General features: G+C 44.9%; 1 protein-coding gene across 1 annotated transcript in view; it reads left to right on the top strand.

Moving 5' to 3' along the window:
• LOC124718686 (CUGBP Elav-like family member 4) overlaps nucleotides 1-23,298 on the top strand; it is a 205,280-nt gene that overhangs the window by 37,256 nt on the left and 144,726 nt on the right. Inside the window, exons 3-4 of the mRNA XM_047244310.1 lie at nucleotides 17,835-17,987; nucleotides 21,081-21,222. Coding sequence (XP_047100266.1) covers nucleotides 17,835-17,987; nucleotides 21,081-21,222 — 295 coding nt within the window. The remainder of the gene's footprint in view (nucleotides 1-17,834; nucleotides 17,988-21,080; nucleotides 21,223-23,298) is intronic.

Below are 23,298 nucleotides of genomic sequence, written 5' to 3'. Positions count from 1 at the left end.
CATTCTAAATGTTGACTGTAGCTTTTGGCGAATCTACTATGAGTAAGGTAAGAGTTTAGAATTGATATAAACGTTTCAAAGTGGGCCCAGAAGACGTTGAAGACGACGATAGCCCTCGACGCCCTAGCACACCAATTACTGACGACAATGTGGAAGAGGTAAATAAACTGGCCCTGGAAAATCGCCGAATCTTCATCAGAGAGGTTGCTGATGATGCTGGCATATGCTTTGACTCGTGCCAAGCAATTGTTTCGGATGTTTTGGACAATTTCGACCTAAAACGACGTCGTGTAAACATCACCTAGGAATTGCTAAATTAAGACGAGAACGATCCAGAACTAAAGAAGGTTAAAACAGATGACAGAACCATCCGGATGTGACGTCGAATCCAAGACCCAATCGTCCCAATAGAAACTGCCAGAAGAGCCAAGACCGAAAAAATTCGACAAGTTCTATCACATGTGAAAGCTCTTCTCACCTTTTTCTTCGATTACAATGGGGTAGTGAATCATGAGTTCCTGTCTTATGGCCGTACGGACAATAATGAATACTACCTGAAAGTTATGCGCCATTTGCGTCAAGCAATCCGAAGAAAAAAATCAGAATTGTGACAAAACCACTCCAGGAAATTGCATCACAATGATGCATCTACTCCTACCTTAATCATAGTTCGTGAGTTTCTGGGGGGAAAAAAGAATTGGAAAAAGCGCTGGTACATTTGCATTATATCTGAAGTGAATTACTTTAAAAGGGACAAAGTTGATGTTGATGAATGAATACAGATTCTTTAAAAAAACAACATATCACGTTACTTTTTCATCACGCCTCGTACAACGATAGTAAAAAATGATCTGCACTTACATCAAAAATGGTTCAAATGGCTCTGTGCACTATGTGACTTAACTTCTGAGGTCATCAGTCGCCTAGAACTAATTAAACCTAACCAACCTAAGGACATCACACACATTCATGCCCGAGGCAGGATTCGAACCTGCGACCGTAGCGGTCACTCGGCTCCAGATTGTAGCGCCTAGAACCACACGGTCACTCCGGCCGGCGCACTTACATCCCATGAATATAACTATGACAGTGAAGTACAGAACTGTATAACACCTTGAATGATGTCTGACAACATATTTTCTTCATATTTATATTAAGCATGTTTTTCATAAAACAACTCATTCTATAGCATACAGGAATACTCGAATATACAGAGTGTTACAAAAAGGTACGGCCAAACTTTCATGTAACATTCCTCACACACAAAGAAAGGAAATATGTTACGTGGACATGTGCCCGGAAACGCTTACTTTCCATGTTAGAGCTCATTTTATTGCTTCTCTTCAAATCACATTAATCATGGAATGGAAAAACACAGCAACAGAACGTACCAGCGCGACTTCAAACACTTTGTTACAGGAAATGTTCAAAATGTCCTTCGTTAGCGGGGATACATGCATCCACCCTCCGTCGCATGGAATGCTTGATGCAGCCATGGAGAATGGCGTATTGTATCACAGCCGTCCACAATACGAGCACGAAGAGTCTCTACATTTGGTACCGAGGTTGCGTAGACAAGAGCTTTCAAATGCCCCCGTAAATGAAAGTCAAGAGGGTTGAGGTCAGGAGAGCGTGGAGGCCATGGAACTGGTCCGCCTCTACCAATCCATCGGTCACCGAATCTGTTGTTGAGAAGCGTACGAACACTTCGACTGAAATGTGCAGGAGCTCCATCGTGCATGAACCACATGTTGTGTCGTACTTGTAAAGGCACATGTTCTAGCAGCACAGGTAGAGTATCCCGTATGAAATCACGATAACGTGCTCCATTGAGCGTAGGTGGAAGAACATAGGGCCCAATCGAGACATCACCAACAATGCCTGCCCAAAAGTTCACAGAAAATCTGTGTGGATGACGTGAATGCACAATTGCGTGTGGATTCTCTTCAGTCCACACATGTTGATTGTGAAAATTTACAATTTGATCACGTTGGAATGAAGCCTCATCCGTAAGAGAACATTTGCACTGAAAAGAGGATAGACACATTGTTGGATGAACCATTCGCAGAAGTGTACCCGTGGAGGCCAATCTGCTGCTGATAGTGCCTGTACACGCTCTACATGGTACGGAAACAACTGGTTCACCCGTAGCACTCTCCTTACAGTGACGTGGTCAACGTTACCATGTACAGCAGCAACTTCTCTGACGCTGACATTAGGGTTATCGTCAACTGCACGAAGAATTGCCTCGTCCATTGCAGGTGTCCCCATCGTTCTAGGTCTTCCCCAGTCGCAAGTCATAGGCTGGAATGTTCAGTGCTCCCTAAGACGCCGATCAATTGCTTCGAACGTCTTACTGTCGGGACACCTTCGTTCTGGAAATCTGTCTCGATACAAACGTACCGCGCCACGGCTATTGCCCCCTGCTAATCCGTACATCAAATGGGCATCTGCCAACTCCGCATTTTTAAACATTGCACTGACTGCAAAACCACGTTCGTGATGAACACTAACCTGTTGATGCTACGTACTGATGTGCTTGATGCTAGTACTGTGGAGCAATGAGTCGCATGTCAACACAAGCACCGAAGTCAACATTACCTTCCTTCAATTGGACCAACTGGCGTGAATCGAGGAAGTACAGTACATACTGACGAAACTAAAATGAGCTCTAACATGAAAATTAAGCGTTTCCGGACACATGTCCACATAACATATTTTCTTTATTTGTGTGTGAGGAATGTCTCCTGAAAGTTTGGCCGTACCTTTTTGTAACACCCTGTATACTGCGCAACAAAATTAAAGGATTACTTTTTCAAAACCTCGTAATTTTGTCCCATTCCAACGCATGAGTTTGAAATTTGGCTCAAAGATGTCTAGAAGCTTTCTCCGCAATCGTACAAAAGCGTGGCGCCCTGTGACTTCATCCTCGGGCTCGGTGACGAATTAAACAGCATGGTTTCGACACATTCGAAAAAAAATGCCACACAGAGAGCTGTAAGGTAGGTTAATGATGTCACATTGGCACCAAATTTCATCACAATCCTGTCCAGCACTATCATGACTGTGTCACTATGAGGAGGTCGTCACACCGCCTCTTACCCACGTCTCATCCCCTCTTTTCACGCCTCAGCGTTGAAATCACGTGATTTTCTGATGAGAAGCCTAGGAAAACATTCCAGGCACACCGCTGCTCAGAACTGACACGAAACGGCCTCAGCGGGTGCCATACAGGGCGCCAATGAAACAACTCCTTCATCTGGGGCGTTTATTCCCACACATTTCGCGGTCGGAGAGAACAGTTCGCAGTGTGATGAGCAACAGGACAATGTTCTCGACAACTTTCGACATTTCTGCCACCCTTTGGGCGTTTCAGCCCTACTTTAAGTATATCATAAGGATAAAACCTCACTGACCATGATCTGACCCCTTTGGAGCTTAGCGCGACTGCAGTTTTTGTTCTACTGTACAACTCGGAGAATAACTAGGACCTGTTAAAAACATTCGACGAAATCTGAACATGATCTGTAGCAGCAATGGTTTAGTACGCTTTTTCATCCCTCCTTTTCGCACCCTCCTACAGCGTGATTACAGGGGGGGGGACAGGGGGGGGGGAACAACGTTAAAACGTGCGTGAGTAAAACGGCGAAGGGTTCCTCTAATATGACCCTTTGCAGGAACACCCTTGGTGCCAATCGCTCAACTTAGTTGAGCACATTGGAAAAGTAAATGTCAGAAATTTAGACGCGCTTTCGGCTTCGTGGCTGAGTGTCAGGCAATCTGTTCGACACCCCTCAGGTGGTGTTTGGCTGCTTTCAGGCGCTAGAGCAACACAAGGCAGAATGTGGGTCGCAGTTTCTGACAGGTACATTATGTAATCTGCTCGACAAAGATGCGTGGGTGGCACCGAGAGTGTTGCGGAAAGGGTGGGTGGGGGGTCTAAGACGGACCCTTTGCCGCTTTACTCTCGCATATCTTAACGTTGTACGCTCCTCATGACCACGCCATAGAAGGGCGCGAAAGAGGATTGATAAAAAGCGTATGCAAAAAAAGCCTGTTGACATAAACAAACTAAAAGTAGGGTAAATTAGAATGTTAGTGGTGTTTGTTGCTGGATTCTAGTGCGAATCGTTTACGAGATGTCGTATTTTGAGAAATTCCCACTTCGACACTTGCTTCTGCTATTCAACTTGAGTAGTTCCTCAGTGCGATGTCGTTATGTTCATTGACAGTGCCCCTGTGTGTTCCTTGAGTGCTTTACGACTTGCTAGTCAGTTAGTATGTGACAGTCCAAGCAGTAGCTCGTGAATGGACGATGAGATTTACCAGTGCAAAAAAGGCCGACATGCTCATGGTGTATGGAGAGTGTACAAATAATGCAGTTCGTTCTTGTACAGTATAGGTGGCACGATATCCCAATAGATGTCAACCATCTCGGCAATTATTTATTAGCCTCTTCAACCAGTTATGTAAAAGTGGTAGTATAACACCCAGACAATGTGACAGAAGGAAACAGGTTACTATAGAAGAGGGGAAATTAATGTTCTTGCTGCCATTCCAGTTGATCCGGTCTTTAGCTCCAGCGCAATCGCACGAGGAAGTGGCATAAGTCAAGCAAGTGTCCCACGCATTCTACATCGACATAGGTTCCATCATTATTACATCTCTCTCCAACGAGAAATGCATGGAAACGATCGTGAGAATCGTGTTATCTTCTGTACATTGGCATTAAGACAGGATATTCGCCACGGGGAGTGGCCGCACGGTCTCAGGCGCCACGTCACGGATTGCGCGGTCCCTCCCGCCGGAGGTTCGAGTCAAGCAAGTGTCCCACGCATTCTACATCGACATAGGTTCCATCATTATTACATCTCTCTCCAACGAGAAATGCATGGAAACGATCGTGAGAATCGTGTTATCTTCTGTACATTGGCATTAAGACAGGATATTCGCCACGCGGAGTGGCCGCACGGTCGCAGGCGCCACGTCACGGATTGCGCGGTCCCTCCCGCCGGAGGTTCGAGTCAAGCAAGTGTCCCACGCATTCTACATCGACATAGGTTCCATCATTATTACATCTCTCTCCAACGAGAAATGCATGGAAACGATCGTGAGAATCGTGTTATCTTCTGTACATTGGCATTAAGACAGGATATTCGCCACGCGGAGTGGCCGCACGGTCTCAGGCGCCACGTCACGGATTGCGCGGTCCCTCCCGCCGGAGGTTCGAGTCAAGCAAGTGTCCCACGCATTCTACATCGACATAGGTTCCATCATTATTAAATCTCTGTCCAACGAGAAATGCATGGAAACGATCGTGAGAATCATGTTAACTTCTGTACATTGGCATTAAGACAGGATATTCGCCACGCGGAGTGGCCGCACGGTCGCAGGCGCCACGTCACGGATTGCGCGGTCCCTCCCGCCGGAGGTTCGAGTCAAGCAAGTGTCCCACGCATTCTACATCGACATAGGTTCCATCATTATTACATCTCTCTCCAACGAGAAATGCATGGAAACGATCGTGAGAATCGTGTTATCTTCTGTACATTGGCATTAAGACAGGATATTCGCCACGCGGAGTGGCCGCACGGTCTCAGGCGCCACGTCACGGATTGCGCGGTCCCTCCCGCCGGAGGTTCGAGTCAAGCAAGTGTCCCACGCATTCTACATCGACATAGGTTCCATCATTATTACATCTCTCTCCAACGAGAAATGCATGGAAACGATCGTGAGAATCGTGTTAACTTCTGTACATTGGCATTAAGACAGGATATTCGCCACGCGGAGTGGCCGCACGGTCGCAGGCGCCACGTCACGGATTGCGCGGTCCCTCCCGCCGGAGGTTCGAGTCCTCCCTCGGGCATGGGTGTGTGATTTGTTCTTAGCTTAAATTAGTTTAAGTAGTGTGTAAGTCTAGGGACCGATGACGTCATTAGTTTGATCCCTCAGGAATTCATACACATTTGAACATTTTGAACACAGGATACTCCAGATGTATCATGTATCTATTTAGTGATGAAGTCGCATTTACCTGTCATGGCCAAGTAAACTGCCGAAACATGCAGTATTGGTGTGCTGACCATCTCTGTTGGCTTCGTCAGGTGGAACATCAGTGTCCATGGAGTGTAAACATGTGGTGTGGAAAAGTGAACCTTCAGCTCGCAGACCCGTTTTCACAGACAGAACACTGAACACACACAAGTATCGCAGCCTCCTAACAGACCTCCGCCCCGGATACTAAACGCATTCCTCTACAGATTGGGAGGAACCTATGGTACCGATATGATGGCTGTCCAGCTCATGGTGAACGAAGGTCTACATCATGTCTTCAAGAAATGTTTCCAAATTGTTGCAGAGGACCTGTACCTTGGCCGGTCCGTTCCCTGGATCTGACACTTCTAGACTTTTTGCAGTCGGAAAAGCTGAAGATGCTGTCTGCCACACCCGATTATATGCAAAGACGTATTACTGCAGCCTGCTCGGACATCTCCGCTGAAATGCTAGCACATGTGCAGCAGTCGTTCCATATCAGACCGGAAGAGTGTATTGCCGCTGGTGGTAGTCATTTTGAACACAACGTGTGGTGGCCAATTGTCTCGTTACTGGTCAGAGTCCACATAACTCGTGTATGCAGTCATGTTGTTGTTCTTTAGAAGGTGCTTCCACAGGTATTGTACAAGTGCCGGTGTGGGAGTTCCAGGTTCGATTCCCGGCGAGGTCAGGGATTTTCATCTGCCTCGAGATGACTGGGTGTTTGTGTTGTCCTCATCATTTCATCATCATTCCTAAAAGTGGCAAGATTGGACTGAGCAAAGGTTGGGAATATGTACAGCCCTGATAACCGCATTCTACCCTACTTTTAGTTTGGTCCTGAGCACTGTGGGACTTAACTTATGAGGTCATCAGTCCCCTATAACTTAGAACTACTTAAACCTAACTAACCTAAGGACATCACACACATCCATGCCCGAGGCAGGATTCGAACCTGCGACCGTAGCGGTCGCGCGGTTCCAGACTGTAGCGCCTAGAACCGCTCGGCCACTCCGGCCGACTTACTTATAGTTTGTTTATGTCAATACGCATTGTTCCGTTTAAAAAGTGCATGTTTTTTTATGTCCTGCACGAAAACGATCTGACGCAGTATATAACATTAATAATTTAAATGTGAGTTTTGGGAGCTGGTCTGTGAATAAAGTTCAAAGAAATATTGTAGCCTTCTGGTGGGCCTTTTTCCCTCTTCCAAATTGATTCTACAGTTGCAGAACCGATCCATGCTCCCACGGCCGAGGCAATGCGTCAAGAGTGTTATTAAAACTAAACTCTGCCTAGACAGCTCCCAGGATTCGCGTCGGCAGAGAAATAACGGACACAACTGCTGTGGGACCCATCAGTTGTCAGCCGCGGCAACCACAGGGGCGGTGCACGCGTTGACGTCATTCCGCAGCTCGCCGCCAGGGGCGCGCCGGTAATTGGCTTGTCCCAGCATGCCTCGCGGCCTACCGCCGGATATCTCTGCGAAGCAGGCTCGCTATTATGTGTCAGGCTCCAGTGCAGCGGATGTACAGAACAGAGCGGCGGATGAAACCGAAAGCGGCGAGAGGATCGTGTAACGGTCAGGGCAGCCAGGTTCTCGTGTGCGTGTCTGCAGAACACAACTGCGGGCGCCGCGGTTGTATCGGGAAATTGATTATCCTACTCGGCACTGCCCGGTTAATTATTTATTCCAGTATTATATGAGGGCTGAGTTTTAAATTTTTACACATACAATCCAAGAAAAACAACCTTTTGTGACAAATCACTTTGCCTTTCTCTCAAAATATTTACTTTCACAATCTATATACACTTTTACATAAGTTTGAACCAATTTTATTATTTTTCTTCCGCTCTGATTTCTACTCAAAAGTTTGGCCTTCGGATGTTTCAGCAACTTTTTTAAGATATGGAAGTCGCTGTCCACACGTGTTTTGTTTCGCACCAGGGAACAAAAGTGTGTGGTTAGCATATAAATCAGGTGAATACATGTAATGAGAAATTTTCCTCCATCAAATAGTCAGTTGTTTTACGCAATGTGCAACAGCTGGAATTTTAACGATGTAGAATGATCCGACGATTTCATCGTTGACTTCTGGCAAACAAATTGTTGTATACCATTCAGCATTAACTGTTTTTCAATAATCTGAAGCAGTGGTTGGGACTTGGCGTTTTAACAAAAGAAATAAAGTTGTAATTTTCGTGGAGTGGTTTGAAAATGAACCGATTTTATTGATATCGATTCATCTTGGAGCACCAAAATAATTGGTTGCTGCTTACAAGGAGAGGTTCCCAGAGGCGGGATCATCTTTCCGAAACCACCTAAACGACTGAATAGTTTTGGATGACAGGTATTACGTCCTGCATCCATTCATCGTACCTGGCTCTTGTTTGCGAGTAATCATCATAGCGAAATTTCAGTATTTCTTCGAACTGACTAGACCCTTAAATTATAATTAATATCAAAGCGATGCCGTAGCGTAGTGGTTCAGTTATGCAGTTAATATCCAATTAATTGATTTAAATATAACTTCTTTTATTCTAATCCCTTGCCAAGTCTTTTTGATCACTATACTAAATGCTTTGTTAGCTCTTATTTCTTCGTTCCTTTTATTCATTTTTTTTTATTTTGAGTCTTCATCCATATGATTTTAAATATTTATATTTATTTCTCAAAATATTTAAACGTTTGAAAATGCTGACCTGTAGGGTAAACAAGAAAAGAAGAAATAATCTATTGCTACTGACTGTGCAATACTGTTAAACAATTTAGTTTTCGTTACAAGATGTACATTTATTTTGTGGTGATCATCATACAAACATTTAAAACAATAATTCTTCTCGCACCAGGGACAAAATAACGCAGATGAAGATTTTAAAGAAAGAAGATTAATACATAAAATTAGGCAGAATAAGTAACATCACGACTGCAACAACACGGACGAAAATAGAAAATGGCGAAAATTAAGTAATAAAATCGAACTAAATATGAAAATATTTAATTTCATATGGATAAAAATTACGAATGGAAAATGAAGCGAGTAACAAATGAAAAACAGGCCATTAAGTTTAATACAGTCATTGAAAAGATGCAACAAAGGCTTAGAAATGAAACTAATTCATTTATTCGAAATAATGACTGCAGTTATTTCGATAAACAGAAAACAAAAAATAGGTTACAACCTGCTGGTTGCTACTTCAAATTCTGGGAGGAGTAGACTTATGGTTATAATCATCACTTCCAAAAACTGTAGTTAGACAGCTAATAATTTTTTCGTGTTAGCAAGTACACGCCCAGACTACAGATACACACCGAAATCCCAACGCCATAGTGTCGTAGCACGTCGTCAGAAGACATGGAACAAAATTGTGCAGCCTACTGAAAGACGTAAATCTGGACCATACTTCATGAACCTGCGGCGCCTGCATGCTACGGCAATGTGGTGTGCGGATTTCAGTGCGTACCGTTACTGTCCAGCAAACAAACAACAACGTAATTACACAACCTTGTTCTATCGAAGTGACAGAATAGCTATATGACAACGAGTAGTACTACTACAGAAAGTAACTGCAATGCATTAGGTCCTTGTTTCTCGAGATGAAAAATCGAAAATTCAATACAAGTATCAGCATATTCTTCCTGCCATTTTCCATGGCCATGGAACGAGTCACTGCATGACATTGACAACATGAAAGCTACTGACAGATGAAATGAAATTTACACGAATCCTATGCAGCCGACAAATTGCTATTTATATAGTAGGACCAACAATATAATACCGCAAACTGCTTAACTTTTTTCGAGGAACTCTCCAACAGACTAGAAGGAGTGGCCATTAGGAAATAATTCAGTTTAGACTTGAAAATGGGTAGATTATTCGTAATACGGTTTTTAGTTCTTCTGGTTGCTAATTCAAAATTGGCGCAGCAGAATATTGCCCGCTCTGCTGCACAAGCGTCAAGGAGCTACGGACCCAATGCAGATTTGATTCCTTCCTAGTATGAACTGAGAGAAAGCTGCTAATTCTTGAGAATAAGTTCATACTGCCAATAACAAACGACATTAAAGAAAGTATGTATTGAGAGGCCAACGTCAGAAATCCCTGGTTCCTGAACAGGGATCGAGAAGAGGTTCGCGAACTTGCACAACATATCGCTCGAACTGCCTGCTTCTGGTTCCTAAAATCTTTGTGTTACCCCATAACATAATATCATATGTCACAAGTGAATGAAAATAAGCAAACTAGACTAATTTTCGTGTTGGACTATTGCTTATTGCAGATACTAATTTAATGTACAGTTCAAATAGCTCTGAGCACATTGGGACTTAGCATCTGAGGTCATCAGTCCCCCAGCATGCAGTTTTTGAACAAGATGCTGAACATCGGTTTTTAGACACACTAACCAAATGCCAAGTCCATGTAATCAAAATGTCATTTTGAATTGTGGGTTCAAAACTGCAAAAACTAGGTTTTACTGTGATTTAGCAACAATTTAAGCAGATAGCAGGCAAGCACAGCCTATAGCGCAATGCACACATAAATGACGTCATGGGAACGTGGCGCAGACAGGACATAAGTCATTTCCAGAATATTTACAGACGTGTTTCTATACTGTGTTACACGAAGGGAAGGATATAATTGAGAGACAAACAACAAACTATGACCCCATCAGATAAAATATCTAACCATTTCTACGCACTGTGGAACCTACTGTACTGTGATTGGAAGTTCTCAATACCTCAAAGTGGCAATATCATACCACAAAATCAAATAAACAATTAATTACAGCCACAACAGATGTCTCCATGATTTATTAAAGAATGTCTTTGGACATACTTTCTAAAAAGCTCTCCAATTTTATTTAATAATAGCTATTGCACTCACTAAGGACACATACGTTGATAATTTTGTTTTATACCCCGGATGATGATTTAGGCACTTCACTTACAAGTGCTGAAGTAAAAAGTTTCTGATTTTATTTCTTCTTTTTCCCAGCCTTATTCCATGTCATAGGGTTACTAAGTTATTCTGGATTTGTCACTGTTAGTGTTACATGTTGGCCAGATACCCTATCGGACGCTAATGTGCTGGCCAGCCTGGATGTGGTTTTTAGGCAGTTTCCCACATTTTATTTTGTGAATACTGGGCTGGTACCCACGTCCCACCTCAGTTCTACGATCCGCGCCTCGTCATTTCTGTGTCCACTAGGCCTAACATGCCCGCTGTAATGCAGTCAAAGTGGCGACTATGACAGGATCGAAAAAATCTCATTTGTAAACTTATTGTATTATCCCAGCAACCTAGTAAAGGAAACAGTTCTGCTACCTTATTTACTTACGGTGCTCATCCCATTTCATATCGCCAAAAACTGTTGTACCAAGATATTTGCAGAAGTGGACTTACTCTAGTTGTTGTTGCGCACTGATATGGTCATAATATGCTATGTTTAATACTACTGCTAAAACACCAGCGGCAATAACATTAACTGTTTGTTTCTGAGTAAAAAAATACACAAATAGTCTCCAATTCTCGGCATGTTTTCCTTCTTCCTTTTCTGCGCTGAAATAGAAATTGATACACACGCACATCACTGTTGGCAGAAAAATCGTAAACTGAATGCATGTTTGGTTGCAAACTGTTCCTCCTTCCCCCCCCCCCCCCTCTCTCTCTCTCCCTCCCTCCCTGTCTCCGTCTCTCTCTCTCTCTCTCTCTCTCTGCTGCACTGACACACACACACACACACACACACGCACGCACACACACACACACGCCGCTGAGAGCGGGCAAGCACAGGCCAGCACACTCGCCTGTGGCGCTGTAGTGCAGTCAAAGAGGCGACCATGACAGCATCAAAGCGAGAGCCGAGGGCCCGGGGTCACGCAGCGAAATGTCAGCACCGCCTAAATTTAGAGCTCGGTGTGCACACGGTGCTCCACCCATCTGCCCTCTTCGTCAAACCACCCTCTCTTCTTTGCCCCCTAGGCTAGCTCTCGAACTCTGCACGTTATCGCCCTTCCACCACCCCCTTCCTCACTCACTCGCTCTCTCTCTCTCTCTTTCTCTCACACACACGTACTTACTCTTTCACTCTGGACATACCGAGCTCAAATTTTCAACTCGCGGCACAGCGCGGTCGGGAATTCCATTACGCCAGACGCAGCGCGATAGGATGATATCCGTTGTCCTATTAGTGCACTCCCGTACATTTATAAACTGTGTGTTCAGACAGTTAACAGCGAAAGGTCCGAAGACTCGACGCCTGTGAACAGCGATAACAGTTCTGCGTAGCTAACTAATGCTAGCTTCGCACAGCATATGGTGCGTGAAATCGCCTACGCCCTACGACGTCGTCGGCCCTTGCAGTTAGATCCTCACTGCTACGAGAGAGCAGAGGAAAGACGAAATTTGGTGTGTTCTTCGCTTGAATCATGCCATGCTGCCTTGCTGTCAGTACAATTTAGAGTGGAAAATACGACAAAGTAAATGATCATTTGGGACCACCACTGGCTATGTTCCGTTCTCAGTCTAGTGTTACAGGTTAAGTTACAAGTAAGCGTTTTGGGCAAAAAGTTTGTCAACACGAGCATTCATCGTTAGGAGAAAAAAAAACACCCATCACGAGAGAGTTATGCGTATTGGTCACCAACAGATATTCATACGTATATCGACGGAAAATGCAAAATTGTAAACTGTAGTGACCGATGGATGAATGTGTGACACTGCAGCCCAATTTCACCCGGCAGCAGGCGAGGCTAGTGAACAGGAGACATGTCGATACCAGGGCATAACGTCTTTGTGAATTTCATTCCGTGTACTCAGTTGTACAGTAAACATGCCTGGCAAAGAAGTGTGCGGACAACACACGCAGATGGCAACATTTGAGAGAGGATGTCTATTTGGTGTCAAAGAAGCCAATTGGAGCAATCGGAGAATCGGTCGACATTTGAATAGAAGCCGTGCCACTATTCCACAATGTTGGCAGCAATGGGTGAACGATGGCTGAACACAGCGCCAAGAAGGAAGCAGTCAATCTGTGGAGACGATAGAACGATCGAGCAATCGTTACAGAGGTACTCAAAGCCCCGGATTTATCATTATCATCGATCCGGCGTGCAACTGGTGCTTGAGTGACCACAAGGATCATTAATAGGCGACTAACAGAAAGGAGCCTGAGCTCACGGCGCACCCTGTGCCGAATACCATTGAGCTCTGTACTCCATCAAGCCCGTTTGCAGTGATGTTGGGCACATTCGACCTGGGATCCCATTGACTGGACTATAATTGTCTTCAGTAACGAGTCTCGCTTCGAAATGAACTCCGATGACCAGCGAAGACGTGCCTGGAGACGCCCCAGGCAGCGGCGAGCTACGAACCTGAGTGTTGTCCGACATACGAACAGACAACCAGGAGAGATGGTCTTGGCTGCTGTTTCATTTCACACCAGGACGTCTTTGGTTGTCATCCGCAGCATCCAAGGTTGCTTGACTTCTCCCCAATTGAGAACGTTTGGAGCATTATGCGCAGGGCCTCAAACCAGTTCGGGATTTCGACTACCTAGCGAGCCAATTAGAGCATTTGCCTCAATATCCCATAAAGCAACTGTGTCAATCAATGCCAACCCGAATAACTGCTTGCAGGGCCAGTGAAGTTCTTTCTCTCGAGTAAACCATCCAATTTTTCTGAAATTCTAATCGCCTGAAACTTTTTGGCAGATTAAAACTGTGTACCGGGCCGGACTCGAATTCAGGACCTTTGCCTTTCGCGGGCAAGCGCATTAAAGATGGAAGAGCACTTGCCCGCGAAAGGCAAAGGTCCCGTGTTCGAGTCCCGGCCCGGCACACAGTTTTAATCTGCCAGGAAGTTTCATATCAGCGCACACTCCGCTGCAGAGTGAAAATCTCATTCCGGAAACATCCCTTAGGCTGTGACTAAGCCACATCTCCGCAATATCCTTTCTTTCAGGAATGCTAGTTCTGCAAGGTTCGCAGGAGAGCTTCTGTAAAGTTTGGAAGGTAGGAGACGAGGTACTGGCAGAAGTAAAGCTATGAGGACGGGGCGTGAGTCGTGCTTGGGTAGCTCAAATGGTAGAGCACTCGCCCGCGAAAGGCAAAGGTCCCGAGTTCGAGTCCCGGTCCGGCACACAGTTTTAATCTGCCGGGAAGTTTCATATCAGCGCACACTCCGCTGCAGGGTGAAAATCTCATTCTAATCGCTTATTTGTCTGTACAAGTACACCCCTCTCATTTGGATAATTCCTTTATGGTGCGTCGTTTCTTTTTTTCCCTTACAGTCTTCATCACGCTAATACCTTGTGACACTGCCTCTAGGGTCGATAATGGCCTCATCAGGTAAGGAATGCCACATCCAACTGAAACCACTACGAGACGATTAGATCTCGCTGATTTCTGCGTTTCATGGCACTGTTACAAGCAGTACCAGATATGTTGTACGAGATTAAGACTGAGTGACTGGGTGGGTCAATCGATGGTGCTTGAGCGTTTGCCAGGCCTTGAATATTCGTGTACAACTCTCTAGACACGTCTGTTATCGTCTTGGAAAGCAGGAGTACCAACAGTACATTCATCACTAAGATAACAATAAAGAGCAGCATTTGCTCACCGAGAATGGTGAAATAAAAACCTCGTCTATGGTCGCGGTATCCTGAATATGTGACCCCAATTCAATGTCCAAAAAAATCCCAAAAATATCAAAGAACCATCTCTGGACTGAACTACACCCTCCAAACACAGCGGGTTGGACCATTGGTGCGCCCTACGCTTTGCATCGACTAAAAAAAGCAAAATAAAGAATGGTGGGACCAAACTGCATCTGCTGTCCAGTTTCTGTGCTGTTCGACCGATTATTTGCCGTCCTGAAAACGGCCTTTCGCGAGGTACCAGTCTCCAAACGTCATTGCACGGAGTATTCTTCACGATGTTCGCTCGTAAACGGGTTGAGTTGACTGTGTATTTGTTGACAGCGCCAATTCCTGTCGTGTTTGTAACCAATTGTCACTAACAAGGCATGACATTCATCTCCGGTTCCCGTCGGTTTAGCATGTTTCAGCGGCCAGTGTTCTTACGCCGTGATACACGGCTTCGAGTGGTACACCGTTCACTGTAGGCACTTTGGACAGTCCGTGCTGATACACCAACAGAACGGGCAACATCTTTTGTCTCATCATACATTTCTTCAATCTCTTCATCATCCTCGGAGCATATAAACTTGTACTACTGTGGCAGGTGTGGACTTCGTGGCTATCTTGGCTATAATAATGCGTTCACTATGCTGTTCATAGTAGCCTACCCACGTTCCTATTTTTTAGCCATTATTAAACCTACTCCTACATTACCCATATTTGATCTTGTATTTATAATCCTGTATTCACCTGACCAGAAGTCCTGTTTCTCTTGACACCGAATTTCACTAATTCCCACTATATCAAACTTTAACCAATCCATTTCTCTTTTTAAATTTTCTAACCTACCTACCTTATTAAGGGATCTGACATTCGAAGCTCTGATTCGTAGAACGCCAGTTTCTCTCCTGATAATGGCATCCTTCTGAGTAGTCCCCGTCCTGACGGCCTGAGATGGGAATGGGAGTCTATTTTACCTCCGGATTATTTTACCCAAGAGGACGCCATCATCATTTAACCATAGAGAAAAGCTCCATGCCCTCGGAAAAAATTACGGCTTTAGTTTTCCCTTGCTCTCAGCCGTTCGCAGATCCAGCACAGCACTGCCATTTTGGTTGGTGTTACAAAGCCAGATCAGTCAATCATCCGGACTGTTGCCTCTGCATCTACTAAAAATGTTGCTACCCCTCTTCAGGTACCACACGTTTGTCTGGCCTCGCAACAGTTATACCTCCGTTGTGGATGCACCTTCGGTACAGCTATCTGTATTGTTGAGGCATGCAAGCCACCCATTCTCGGCAAGGTCCATGGTTCATGGGGAGATCAATGTAGTTTAATAATACACTACTGGCCATTAAAATTGCTACACCACGAAGATGACGTGCTACACACGCGAAATTTAACCGACAGGAAGAAGATGCTGTGCTATCCAAATGATTAGCTTTTCAGAGCATTCACACAAGGTCATCGCCGGTGGCGACACCTTCAACGTGCTAACACGAAGAAAGTTTCTAACCGATTTCTCATACACGAACAGCAGTTGACCGGCTTTGCCTGGTGAAACGTTGTTGTGATGCCTCGTGTAAGCAGGAGAAATGCGTACCATCACGTTTCCGACTTTGATAAAGGTCGGATTGTAGCCTATCAAGATTGTGGTTTATCGTATCGCGACATTGGTGCTCGCGTTGATCGAGACCCAATGACTCTTAGCAGAATATCGAATCGGTGGGTTCAGGAGAGTAATACGGAACGCTGTGCTGGATCCCAACGGCCTCGTATCACTAGCAGTCGAGAGGACACGCATCTTATCCGCATGGCTGTAACGGATCGTGTAGCCACGTCTCGATCCCTGAGTCAACAGATGGGGACGTTTGCAAGACAACAGCCATCTGCACGAACAGTTCGACGACGTTTGCAGCAGAATGGACTACCAGGTCGGAGACCACGGCTCCGGTTACCCTTGACGCTGCATCACAGACAGGAGCGCCTGCGATGGTGTACTCAACGGCGATCCTGGGTGCACGAATGGCAAAACGTCATTTTTTCGGATGAATCCGGATTCTGTTTACAGAATCATGACCGTCGCATCCGTATTTGGCGACATCGCGGTGAACGCACATTGGAAGAGTGTATTCGTCATCGCCATACTGGCGTATCACCCGGCGTGATGGTATGGAGTGCCATTGGTTACACGTCTCGGTCACCTCTTGTTCATATTGACTGCTCTTTGAACAGTGGACGTTACATTTCAGATGTGTTACGACCCGTGGCTCTACCCTTTATTCGATCCCTGCGAAACCCTACATTTCAGCAGGATAATGCACGACCGCATGTTGCAGGTCCTGTACGGGCCTTTCTGGATACAGAGAATGTTCGACTGCTGCCTTGGCCAGCACATTCTCCAGATCTCTCACCAACTGAAAATGTCTGGTCAATGGTGGGCGAGCAACTGGCTCGTCACAATACGCCAGTCACTACTCTTGATGAACTGTGGTATCGTGTTGAAGCTGCATGGGCAGCTGTACCTTTACACGCCCTCCCAGCTCTGTTTGACTCAATGCCCAGGCGTATCAATGCCATTATTACGGCCAGAGGTGGTTGTTCTGGGTACTGGTTTCTCAGGATCTATGCACCCAAATTGCGTGAAAATGTAATCACATGTCAGTTCTAGCATAATATATTTGTCCAATGAATACCCGTTTATCATCTGCATTTCTTCTTGGTGTAGCAATTTTAATGGCCAATAGTGTAATACTTAATATTACTATAAAAATAATAATTGTTAAATAAGTAATAAACTAAGACTGATTATTAAAATTTACCGTTGCTGGCAAGCTTATCATTTTAATCTTCTTTGCACGATTAGCTTCTGATGAACTATCTTTACATAATTCATTGTATACAAAGTGTGCGTATGTTGTTGGGGCGGGGGGGGGGGCGTTATTGAGGGGGAGGCGGGAGACAGAGGACTTCGATTTATAACGGAGTTGTGGACTGTCAAGCTTACATCTATCAGATGCTGTATCTAAGGACTGATTGTTTTTATGCTACAGACAGCTGTCGTTCCTTGTGCCGTCCGATGTAAGAAGGAGGTGGGTAAGTGGCGGTGTAGTGGGCTAGTCAGAGCGTAGCCAGCCATCGCTCGCGCCTGTGTGTTGCAGGGAGCGTCCTCGAGCCTGGTGGTAAAGTTCGCAGACACCGAGAAGGAGCGCCAGCTGCGACGCATGCAGCAGATGGCCGGAAACATGTCTTTGCTCAACCCCTTCGTCTTCAACCAGTTCGGAGCCTACGGCGCCTACGCGCAGGTACTGTATGCATAAAACATACGGAAGAATATTAGTATGATATCACGAAAGTACATAAATATCACTCCCTACAGTCATACACACACACACACACACACACACACACTCGTACACAACACTCGGTACCAAGTCAGATATACAGAATTTTGATCTTTGTGTGTGGAGAACATTGTCAGTCCCCAGAAAGGCTTTTAGGAGTTTTCACTTGGCTGCCAGATCGATGTCGGGAGCCCCCTTCTACTTATTCCCAACTGGCAGTTTACCTGCAGCCGCGCCCGCATAAGAATATGACATATACTGCACACATCCCCTCCACCAGCCTCTCTCTGTTCATCTACTTCTCCCCTCCCCTCTGTTCGTCTCCTCCTCTCCCTCTCTCTGACCATCCTTCCTCCTCCCCCCCCCTCTCACTGTCCATGTCTTCCTTCCCTCTCTCTCTCTGTCCACCCCGTCCCCCTCTCTCCCACCAAGAGGTATCAAGGAATCGTTAATTGGGGAATGGAGAGAAGTGGGTGGAAGAGGGGTAAATATTGTAGAGCAAGAATAAGGCTTTGTAACATTACTTCGTTTTCCTATGACCATATTAACCTGATGCTAAATGCATTTCATCCCAGCAAACAAGAGTATTGAATATATTACAAAATGACAGAGAGTAAGTAGTACAACTGATAGATTTTTACTTATTTGTCGTTTATACGTCTCAAAGGTTCATAATAGATAGTTGATCTGCACTTTGTTATCGTTCTTGGTTCACCTGAAATTTTCTATCCTCTGTGTACATAAGATAATTTAGCTTTAACTCACTAATTCCCTTTTACTTTTTTTTATTTTTAGAAGCTGCAACCAGAGCAGTGTTTTTATTCTTTGGACTATAGAATGTTACTTTTATCAAATGAACTCGTATTATTACTCCTACGCAGGCTAATGGTATACACGAATTGCACTGAGATGGCATAACAAAAAAGAACAGATAAAAAAAAGTACCAAAATATAAATTAAGTGGCACGGCATGTGAATCTTTTATAGGATTGATTTATACACTGAAGCGCCAAAGAAAATGGTATAGGCACGCGTATTCAAATACAGAGATAAGTAAAGAGGCAGAATAGAGCGCTGCTGTCGGCAACGCCTATATTAGACAACAAGCATATGGCGCAGTTGTTAGATCAGTTACTGCTGCTACAATTGCAGGTTATCAAGATTTAAGTGAGTTTGAACGTTTTTTTACAGTCGGTGTAAGAACGATGGGACACAGCATCTCCGAGGCAGCGATGAAGTGGGGATTTTCCCGTACGACCATTTCACGAGTGTACCGTGAATATCGGGAATCCGGTAAAATATCAAATCTCCGACAGCGCTACGGCCGGAATAAGATTCAGCAAGAACGGGACCAACGACGACTGAAGAGAATTGTTCAGGGTGACAGAAGTGCAATCTTTCCGCAAATTGCTGCAGATTTCAATGCTGGGCCATCAACAAGTGTCAACGTGCGGAACCATTCAACGAAACATCACCGATATGAGCTTTCTGGCCCGAAGGCCCACTCGTGTACCCTTCCTTGATGGTTGCACGACACAAAGCTTTACGTCTCGCCTGGGCCATCAACACCGATGACGGACATTTGAAGACAGGAAACATGTTGCCTGGTCGGACAAGTCTTGTTTCAAATTGTATCGAGCGAATGGACGTCTACGGGTACGGAACAACCTCATAAACCCATATACCCTGCATGTCAGCAGGGGACTGTTGAAGCTGGTGGACGCTCTGTAACGGTGTGGGGCGTGTGCAGGTGGAGCGATATTGGACCCCTGATGCGTCTAGATACGACTCTGATAGCTGACACGTACGTAAGCATCCTATCTGATCACCTGCATCCATTCATGACCATTATACATTCCGACGGACCTCCGCAATTCCTGCAGGACAATGAGACAGCCCACACGTCCAGAATTGCTACAGAGTGGTCCACGAACACTCTTCTGAATTTAAACACTTCCGCTGGCCACCAAACCCGCCAGACATGAACATTATTGAGCATATCTGGGATGCCTTGTAACGAGCTCATCAGAAGAGAAATCCACCCCCTCGTACTCTTACGGACAGCTCTGCAGGATTCACTGTGTCAGTTCCCCCCAGCACTACTTCAGACATTAGTCGAGTCCATGCCACGTTGTGTTGCGGCACTTCTGCGTGTTTGCGGGGTCCCTACACGATATTAGGCAGGTGGACCAGTTTCTTCGACTCTTCAGTGTATATTGAGTGCACATGATATACACGTTTTTACAAGATAAAACAAATTCTTAAATTACTACTACTTTACAGTATGATAAATAAAAGGTTGCATTAATTTGGCTGTAACAGAACCACACATACAATTCTTAGCTACACAAACAGTATTTGAAGAAATGCAGCTTCGTGTCTCAGTTGTTAAGGGCCAGAAAAGGGATCTAATGGTCTGAGTTGTTACTCCTCCTTGGTCGTAGAATTTTTACCCCTCACTTACACTGCTTTCACTTGTGGTAATGTTTGGTACTGTGGAAAATGGCTGAGCTACACTGTAGTCTGGAGTCCATCTCAAGATATAGGTCTCCCACGAACTGGCTGGGTAAGTGAGTCAAAGATAGGAAGATGGAAATGGTGACCTACAATAAATTACTGCTAGAAGGGAACAAATTCTTCTGTATAATCTCTGTATATTCTCTCACTTAATTCATTATCTTCAGATAAATTTCCTATTCCACAACAATTTATTTCAATATCTGCCTCTTCGATATTCAAGTGCCAGTTGAAAGGAAGACTTTACTCTCAAATTCACTGAACGCTGCTTGCAATCCTCTCGTTAGGCTCACTTTAGGTTTGTTTAGCTTTTATACATCAACTATGCGTGCAGTTCGCTTAGTTCCGTAATGCATTAATTCTAACACAGCTATCAAACAATGACGGGTCATACTGATCTAAAGTCTAGTAAAGCACTGTGGGGTTCAAGCCGGCCTATGAGTTATTTGCTGGCTTAATGTAAGTGAACAATGCTTGAAGACTGCAGGTACCGTTTCGGCTGCTCTGTGGCGACTCGTCCTCAGGACGCGATTGTGCACGTTGCAGGTGATGCAGCAGCAGGCGGCGCTGATGGCGGCGGCGACGGCGCAGGGTTCCTACATCAGCCCCATGGCGGCGCTGGCGGCGCAGATCCCCCACCACCCCAGCCTCAACGGCATCGCCAATCCCGTCGTCCCGCCAACGTCGGGTAAGTCACACAACACAGCTCTATCAATTTCTTCTTAATTCTTCTTCTTTTTCTTAATTGTCACTTCGGCATGGGTGACCATATGCATTCTCTACATCCCTCCCCAATCATTTCTGTTCCTGGCTTTTGTGGCCCAGTCTCCATTTCACAGCCACATCCAATCTTTCCATCTGTCCATGGCCTTCATGGGCTCCTTTGCCTTAGCGTATCCTTAGAATGCCACTCGCGACAGTCTTTTCTCTTCCATCTTAATTAGATGTCCTGCCTGCATCAATCTTCTTTTCTTCATCCCTCAGACGCTATAAGCTACCAGTCCCTTTTTTAAAAATATATCCACCATTCCTGTGACTAGTTGTCCCTCTTTGGGCCTAATATTTTGCTTACTATGTTCCCCCAAAGGCTAGCAGTTTTCGTTCATCTATTTTCCTTAATGTGAAGGTTTCAGAGCCATACAGAGCTACTGGGGGAATTACACTCTGTTATAATCTGATTTTAAAACTTCTCGAAACTGCTCTACTGCACAGCATGTCCTGTAAGCCAAACGACGTTGTATTTGCCGCAGTGGTCCTTGCCTAAATCACAATCTCCATTCTAAAAATGCTTCCAACTACTTAATTATGTCTGAATGAGACTGATTTTGTATCTACCAAAGATTTTTTTCCAGACAGCAATATTGTCCCCTTCAAAATAGTTGTATTTGGCAGCTATAAACCGACGGAGTCATTGTTCCCAGTCTTGCTGGCAGTGCTGAAAGGCTTCGACCGGAAGGCCCATTAAATTTGTGTCACATTCTTTTGAATTTTCTCCAGAGTCGTAAAACGGAGACTTTTCGAGATATTTTTCAAAGTTACAAGGGTACAGATCAGGTGAAAAGGGAAGGGGGAGGGGCCGTAGAACAACAGAAATGCTTTTTGAGGTCAAAAATTCCGTGATGGAAGTGGCCATGTGACATGGGGCGTTGTCGTAATGCATCACCCTCTTGTCTGCAGTATCAGGTCTCACTCGACTCACCCTTACCCTGAACCTTTTAAGGACATCCTTGTTAAACATTTGGTTGAAAGTTTGTCCTGGAGAATCAGTCTCACAAGAGCACACACATGTTTGATGTTTTCGTAGGTTTTTGAGGTTGGAGGTCTCCCTGCGCGAAGTTCATTTCCGATGCGTTCTGCCGGCCAGGCTGGCCGAGCGGTTCTAGGCGCTACAGTCTGGAACCGCGCGACCGCTACGGTCGCAGGTTCGAATCCTACCTCGGGCATGGGTGCATGTGATGTCCTTAGGTTAGTTAGGTTTAATTAGTTCTAAGTTCTAGGCGACTGATGACCTCAGAAGTTAAGTCGCATAGTGCTCAGAGCCATTTGAACCAACCAATGTGTTCTGGGGCTTCCCAAAATGATTTGTGGCAGCGAAAAACTTGAAGTCTTGATAAGAAATGTTTCCATACGCCTGTTACAGCTTTTAAAATGTCACACTCGCGGATTCCCCAAGTTTAACGCAAAACTGGATGGCACAAAAGTTTTACTCTAAATTCTGCTGTTCCGTTTTCGTAACACACAACAAAAACGCAACTTCACTGAAGACGCTTCCAAAAATCACTTGATGGCTGTACGGAGCTGAAACTCGGCCTAAGCATCTAGAATGGATGAACATACTGGTCTACACAAGCAGAACAATACAGCGTTGCCAGATCGCTAATAGTGTTGTGAGGCTCATTGCTTTTCTCACGCGCCTCGCATTCTTTTAAGAGTTGTTTCATCACCTGTCAATGGCGTACCATCATTGGGTGCTCAGTTTTCGCCTCATTAATTTGTAAACCTGCTCTCCTTGTAATATTTGTGAAACAAATTGTCATGAAGTGCAAGTTCTCTTTGCTACCACTATTAGAACATTGTCCACATGTTCTAGCCAATTTATTATGTTATTATACAGTTTTATTCTTAGTTTAATTTTTTGTGTTCTCTGGGTATCTTTTCTAAAATTAAATTAAAAAGTATTGGAGATAATGCGTCTCCTTGTCTAAGAGCAGTTTTGAATTGAAAATGCTCTGACATTCCTTTGGTGATCTTAACTCTGCAATAG

This window comes from Schistocerca piceifrons, chromosome 10 (genome assembly GCF_021461385.2).
Source record: "Schistocerca piceifrons isolate TAMUIC-IGC-003096 chromosome 10, iqSchPice1.1, whole genome shotgun sequence".
In the NCBI taxonomy this organism is placed as follows: domain Eukaryota; kingdom Metazoa; phylum Arthropoda; class Insecta; order Orthoptera; family Acrididae; genus Schistocerca; species Schistocerca piceifrons.
Note: the sequence above shows the minus strand (reverse complement) of the source record. Positions and strands in the feature narration are given on the sequence as shown.